The sequence below is a fragment of the Nematolebias whitei genome, chromosome 1 (genome assembly GCF_014905685.2).
Source record: "Nematolebias whitei isolate Nwh7 chromosome 1, NemWhi1, whole genome shotgun sequence".
Lineage (NCBI taxonomy): Eukaryota > Metazoa > Chordata > Actinopteri > Cyprinodontiformes > Rivulidae > Nematolebias > Nematolebias whitei.
Genome location: NC_056498.1, coordinates 25,064,191 through 25,071,365, shown reverse-complemented (window position 1 = coordinate 25,071,365; position 7,175 = coordinate 25,064,191). Strand labels below are relative to the sequence as shown.

Below are 7,175 nucleotides of genomic sequence, written 5' to 3'. Positions count from 1 at the left end.
CAGCAACATGAAACAGATCAGCAGCAACATGAAACAGATCAGCAGCAACATGAAACAGATCAGCAGCAACATGAAACAGATCAGCAGCAACATGATGTGAGTTTTCACAGTGATTATTCTAGTTAGAGATTCATTCGAGTCTAACAGCCTCAGGGTAGAAGCTGTTCCTCAGTCTAGTGGTTCTACACTTAATGCTCCTCAACCTCCTTCCTGAGGGTAGCGGGGCAAAAAGTGTGTGTGCTGGGTGAGTGCGGTCCTTCGTGATGCAAGTGGTCCTCTTCCTGTATCTGGAGGCGTAAATGTCTGATGGTGGGGAGGCTGACACCAATAGCTGACTCCGATGTTAAACTTTATCTCAGTACCTGTGATTTAATTAGGATTCTAATCGTGAGATTTGAATATTCGATAGTTACGACAATTTTAAAATCAAAGTCATAAGTTTATAAAGTATCTGCTGCTCAATGTGAAGTGGTTTTCAACACATTCACGTGTGATTTAAAAAAATATATAAAAAATCAAGTTCAAGGTTGTTTATTGTCATTAAAATCACATGTGGTACATGAGGTGGAAGGAAATTGTGTACAAGGTCCCAGTTACATCCAGCAATAATAAAAATATAAATTGTAAAAGAAACAGTACTAAGGATCTAAGATATACACTAAGACATACGCTAATAGTGCAAAACAATACGCCGAACAACGGCAGCACCATTATCTTATCTGCATTTAAAATAAAATACATAGAAATAATAAATGTTATATTAAACTCGCTGTACTTGAACTATGAATCAAATGTTCTGTATTTAACTAATTATCTTTAATCTAGATGTGCAACATTAAAAGTTGTATTTTAATTTAAATTATTGGGCTAAATGTTTGATTTTCAACTACAGCAGAGGAATGAAGAGTGTTTACATCCAGTTTATTTTTTATTACTGACTCCAGAACACTCCAGGAAGTTTTATTTTGTTGTTGGAAACGGTCAGGGTCTTCCTGTGTCTTGATATGGTCAAGGCATGCAGTCAGTCAGAGTGTTAACACGTCCGGTGGCGTTAACACCCGATGATTATCGCATCAGTCGGCTTGTTGAGAGGCACCAACAGACCCACTAGAACAGGAACATTTTAACACCCCGAAGGTAATTCACAGAGCACTGCAGGAAAATAGCTCAACTGTACAAATACATTAAAATAAACGTGCAATCAAGATGACATTTGTGGACACAGGTTGTTTGTCTGATCCAAGCTGACTGGTTATTTTCAGCTAAAGTGTGATTCTTTGTATGGTGACAATATCGTGTGAATGTTTATGAAGCAGTCACTCTATTGTGATCCATGTTTCTTACCGTGTATTTCAGCATCTTTCTCGTTACACAATTGTTGTGCCATTTCAACAAATCATATCAAAATGTTCAGCTTGTTCAGGACAATCGTGCTATGACTTTTGGTATTGGTGCAACTTTAGCTTTTTGAAATATTTAGCCTTTTCGACATTTTTTCCTCACAGAAAATGAATTGAGTTCATTTTCCTTCCTTTAAATCTTTAGATGTGTTTACAACCTTTTACTGCTCCTTTCACTTTTTGTTCTGCTTCAGCTTCTTTCAGCTTCCTTGTGCAAATTTTAACTTTTTTCCGCTACTTTCAGCTAATTTCAGCTGGGTTTTTTGCAGTTGTTTTGTGATCCTTTTCTTCAAATAACTTTAATAACTTTCATTCTTTCTGCTAGCAAACATTATTGTGCTTCTTCTACCTTCTTTCTGCTAATTTCAGCTCGTCATGTTTCCTTCAGCTTATTTATGCAAGTTTCAGCTTTTCTGCTATTTCAGCTAATATTTAGTAGTTTTATGATCATTTTAGCTGTTTCAGCTAATTCCACATTTTTTGCACTCGTTTCAACTTTTTTCCAGCCTATTTCAGCAAAAATGTGCTCTTTACTGGTACTTCGTTCTGGTAACTTAAGCTTCTTTTAGCTGAAAAGTAGCAAATAAGCGGGTGGGGGGTGTTGGTAATTTCAGCATTTTCAGATAATTTCTACTTTTTTGTGTTAATTTCTGCTTCTTTCAGCCTAATTAACTTCTTTCTACTAATTTCAGCTTGTTATGCTCCTTTCAGCTTTATTCAGCTAGTTTCAGTTATTTCAGCTAGTTTAGTTGTGTTATGTTATTAGCCTTTTCAGCTAATTCCACATTCTTTTTTTAGCTCATTTCAGATCTTTCCATTCCTTTCTGGTAGTTTAAGCTTCTTTCAGCCTTTTCAGCTTTTTTTTGTTGTTGTTGTTGTTGCTAATTTCAGCTTTATTTAAGCTAATTTCATAATTTATGTGCTCATTTCTGCTTATTTAAACCAAATTCAGCAAATGTTCTTTCTGCCTTCTTCTGCTAATTTAGGCTTGTTTTTCATTTTCAGGTAAAATTCAGCATGTTTTTAAGCTAATTTCAGCTGTTTTCCAGCTAGTTCTTCAGCAATAAGCACTGCATTTTCTCTAGTTATTATTGAAACAACATTTTAAACCATCTCATAACACTAACAAAATCCAGGCAGAGAGCATTTTAGACGTTAATGAACTGCCGGGATGTGTTCTCGTTTCTTCAGACGTTGCTCCGTTCCTCTGAAGTCCACCCACAGACACTCTGGACTCACACTTACTGCAGCTTGTTACAAAGCTTGCAGGCAGTGAGGTGTAAATACTCCCAGTCTAATCTTAAAGCAGCAGATGGACAACGAGCTGCAGAAAACCCAAAAGATCTTTACCCAGGTTCAAGTTTAGCTAAGAATGCTAAACAATGTAGCTGACTAGAAGATTTCCAGAGATGCACTCGTTGCAGTTTTCTGGACCAATTTTGATTTCCAGTTTCCTGATGGAAGTTCTGAATGCCCGATTTAACCTTTGCCTGATTCCGATTATTAACTTTTGTAAATATTTGAACAGCTGGTTTCCATTTTATCCAATTCTGATATCCGCAGTTTACATAACTGATTTCATTTTTATCCAATTCCAATATCTGAATTTTTCGTACTTGATTTTGTTCGACTCCAATTCCTGAGAAGCTCTGAACTGATCCTTTTAATTCATATTTCTTTCTTCCTTTAACTTCCTTTAACTCACACTTAGAAAAAGAAATAGGTAGTTAAAATCTGAACTGTGCATTACATTTAATTTCACTTAATGTTCAAGTCAAATGTGTATTTGTTTCCTCTATAACTTTTTTCAAAATGTGACAAATATTCATTTAGCTCCAACTGGAAACCTACACATAATATGCCTCAGGTTATCTGACATTTTTGTTCAAATAAATGCAAACTGAACTATTTTTCTTACAATACACTGAAAGTACTATTATAAACCAGTAGGGGGTGCAAGTGTACAAATTTAAGCTCAACGATGCTTTACATTTTTACCCAGTGTTTCTCCTACTGTTGTCCAAGGAGGGCACGCCACCCTCTCAATAAAACTGAGCGCCCTGCGTACCGAATTATCCTTCACCCTCAAACCCCCACCAGTGCCAGCAGTCGACAACTGCTGGCACTGATGTAGCGCTAAGTTAGCTGCACGCAATACAGATACGCTAGCTAAGAAGCTACAGACATAGCGCCACCCCCCCATTCGATAACTGCTGGCAGTAACATTGCGCTACTGTCCTCCTCCAATCCTCCCCCCGACAGAAATCCCCGAAGACATGAGCGCCCTGCCAAGGCAACTGACCTTGGGGAAACACTGTTACCTATAATCTCTGCCGAAGGAGTTTATGTAATTATATGACAAAGTTTAGTATATTTAACAATAATCCATCGGGCAAAGAAAGGGGGAGATTCTTCCACATCAATTCCTCTGAAACCCAGAACGACAACAAAATCAGCACCGCTTGTTCTTCCAAACATAAATCTATATTTTAATCACAATAAAAACAACAACCAGGGAGAAAGGTAGCCTCTGAAGCAACGTGAATTAGCTGCAGTGCCATAAAACTGTATTTTATTTGAGTCACATTTGAATACCATGTTCTGACGTGACATTTTCTGCCTGATAGGGCACAGCTGGGGGGGGGGGGGGGGGGGGTCTTCCACTCATTCCTTCACCATCGCTCACAAACAGGATTAATTTGGTGTACTCCCGTTGAGCGGTTTAATGAGATATTTTTCTAAGGTATTTGTTATTTTAGCTGTTTTTTGCTTGCGAGGATACCAGCCAAGCCTACTAAAAAGAATCTGTGTGACATTTTCTCTCCATTTATCCAGTCTAAAGATTAAATACACCTTCACCGCATGACTCAGAGTAAGCTCGTTGTTTATTAGTTATTATTTAACAGCACAGCAGCATCTTCCATTTGTTTCCTAATGGATCTAAAAGCGTTATAGTACTTCCTGCTGAAAGAAGAGGTTTTCACTGCAGGCAACCCATTAAAAAAAAAAAAAAAAACACACTAAAGCATCATCAGCTGCATAAAGCACAAGATAAACGTCCCTCAGGAAGAAAAGGGCCAGTGAGGAGCAAAGCCCACTCACTTCCACACGGTATCGTCCTCTCAGCCAGGCTGTGACCTTAACACCACTGATGGAACAATAAATCATGGGAACCGCTTGGTGCTATCTTAACCCTGCAGGTCCTAATAACACGAGTTAGACTGCTGGGACGATGGTGTCAGAGCCGGGGCCTTCAGAAAGACTGGCTCTTCCATCTGCAGCGTTCATCACTGTCTAATATTTAAACATTATGTAACAATGGTGAGGCTGAAACACCAACAAGTAAATGTTTGTCACAGCATACATGTGTAAAATTAGAATATCAAGAAAAAGGTCAATCTTTTTGTCAATCATTTCAGAAAGTGAAACTCGTATAAATTCATTACATAGAGTGAAATATTTAACCAACCACTAGGGAGTACAAGTGTACAAGCGTACGTATATACACAGTATATACTAATATTTTATATGCGAGTACAAGCCAATGTATCTCTTGTGCCGGTCCCAAGCCTGAGTAAATGGTGAGGGTTGTGTCAGGAAAAGCATCCAACATAAAACACTTTTTTTTTGCAAAAACTTTAATGAGAGTTCATCAAAGCGAAACCATACCAGATCAGTCAAGGCCCAGGTTAACAACGACCGCCACCGGTACTGTTGACAAACAGGGTGCCGGCGGAAATTGTGCTACTGTTAGTTGAAGACCACGAGGAGGGAAGCATGTCAGGAGACAGAGGGAGAAGATTGAAGTGAAGAATGTAGGACTGAGAGTTGCAATTCTAAATGTGGGGACAATGGCAAAGGTAGAGAGCTGGATAACATGATGCAGAGAAGGAAGGTAGATGTTTCATGAGTCCAAGAGACCAAGAGGAAGGGCAGCAAGGCTTGCAGCATTGGAGAAGGTTCAAACTGTTTTATCATGGTGTGGATAGAAAAAGAAATGGAGTAGGAGCGGTCCTGAAGGAGGAATTGGCAAAGAATGTAGTAGAGGTGAAAAGAGTGTCAGATAGGGTGATGTGCCTGAAGGTAGAAGTAGAAGGTCTTATGCTAAACATCGTCAGTGGTTATGCTCCACAGGTTGGATGTGATGTGGATGAGAAAGAGAAATGTTGGAAGGATGTGGAAGAAGTGATAGAGAGTATTTTCAGAGAAGAGAGTGGTGATCGGAGCAGACCTGAATGGACATGTTGGTGAAGGAAACAGAGGGGATGAGGAAGTGATGGGTAGGTTTGGTGTCACGGAAAGAAACCAGGAAGGACAGATGGTGGTAGATTTTGTCAAGAAAAAGGAAATGGCTGTAGTCAACACTTATTTCCAAAAGAGGGAGGAACATAGAGTGACCTATAAAAGTGGAGGAAGGCGTGCACAGGTTGACTACATTCTATGTAGAAAAGGAAACCTGAGAGAGATTGGGGACTGTAAAGTTGTAGCAGGGGAGAGCGTGGCCAGACAGCATCGGATGGTTGTGTGTAGAATGACTGTTGTGAAGAAGAGAAAAAGAGTAAAATCAGAGAAGAAGAGCAAATGGTGGAAGATGAAGGAGGAAAAATGTTATAAGAAATTCAGAGAGGAGCTGTTAAAGGCTCTGGGTGGTAAGAAAGAGCTTCCAAATGACTGGGCTACTACAGCAACAGTACTTGGAGAGACAGGTAGGAAGGTACTTGGTGTGTCATCTGGACAAAGGAGAAACGGTGGGTATATTGGTAGAAGAAGGTTAGAAATGCAGCTGCCAGGAAAAAGACAAAGGTAAGATATATAGATGCAGTTAGAGAGGACATGGAGGTAGTTGGAGTGAAGACAAAGGATGCAGCGGACAGAGTGAGATGGAGGAGGATGACTCGATGTAGCGACCCCTGAAGAGGGAAAAGCCAAAAGAAGAATGAGCAAGGAAAAAAGAAGATGCCTTTTTAAGTATTTGACCTTTTTCTTTAATCTTTGTTTCTGGTATGAAATACATTCATCATTTCTTTATCAGCACGTTTACTGCAAAGATTAGAAAAGTCGTGTTTTATTTAAATTTTTTATTTCACACTATAAAGGTTTTGGACTAGATGTTGTGTTTTATTATACCTCATATTATTATAGGGTAGTGTTTTTATTATTATTATTATTATTATTACAGGCTTCAACAATTGTGTTTTTTACCATTTAAGGTTTATTTTCAGACTTTATTTTTGCCCTGCTAACATTTAATTAAGAACTGATCGTGAAACAGTCTTTAGGTAGACGTTTTGGAGTTGTGTTCGCATAATTGCACTGTACCTGCCAATTAAAATAAATGAACACCCAAAAATAATAACAGTATTAATACTTACGAGTAGAAAACGCAGAGTACAACACATCAGCTCTCAAATCATCACTTCCCCTCAGAGTAAACTGATCCCTGAAATAGATAACAAATGCAACATTCATTTAAAGTGGAATGCCACCATTTTTGTTTGTCTATAATTAACCATAAAAGAAATGGGAGTATCAGTATTTAGAGCAGAAAGTGGAGAAAATAAACCTCCAGGTGTTATTACAAATATATATTTCTATCAACTACCTACACAGGCATAAATTTAAGTAAGAAGCAAACGTAAATAAAACAAACATTCAATTTTAATTTGGTTTTATGTACTTTTTCTTTTATCTATATAAAAAAAAAAATTGTTTGGGAGTCTGCTGCATAGACGGTGCAGTAAATATCTTTGGAAAAAATTAACAAAATTAGCTAAT

The 7,175-nt window shown here is 38.2% G+C and overlaps 1 protein-coding gene across 1 annotated transcript in view; it reads right to left on the bottom strand.

Annotated features, from left to right (window-relative positions):
• Nucleotides 1-7,175, bottom strand: part of LOC119416100 (inactive ubiquitin carboxyl-terminal hydrolase 53) — a 37,857-nt gene that overhangs the window by 4,210 nt on the left and 26,472 nt on the right. The window contains exon 13 of the mRNA XM_037683291.1: nucleotides 6,773-6,840. Coding sequence (XP_037539219.1) covers nucleotides 6,773-6,840 — 68 coding nt within the window. The remainder of the gene's footprint in view (nucleotides 1-6,772; nucleotides 6,841-7,175) is intronic.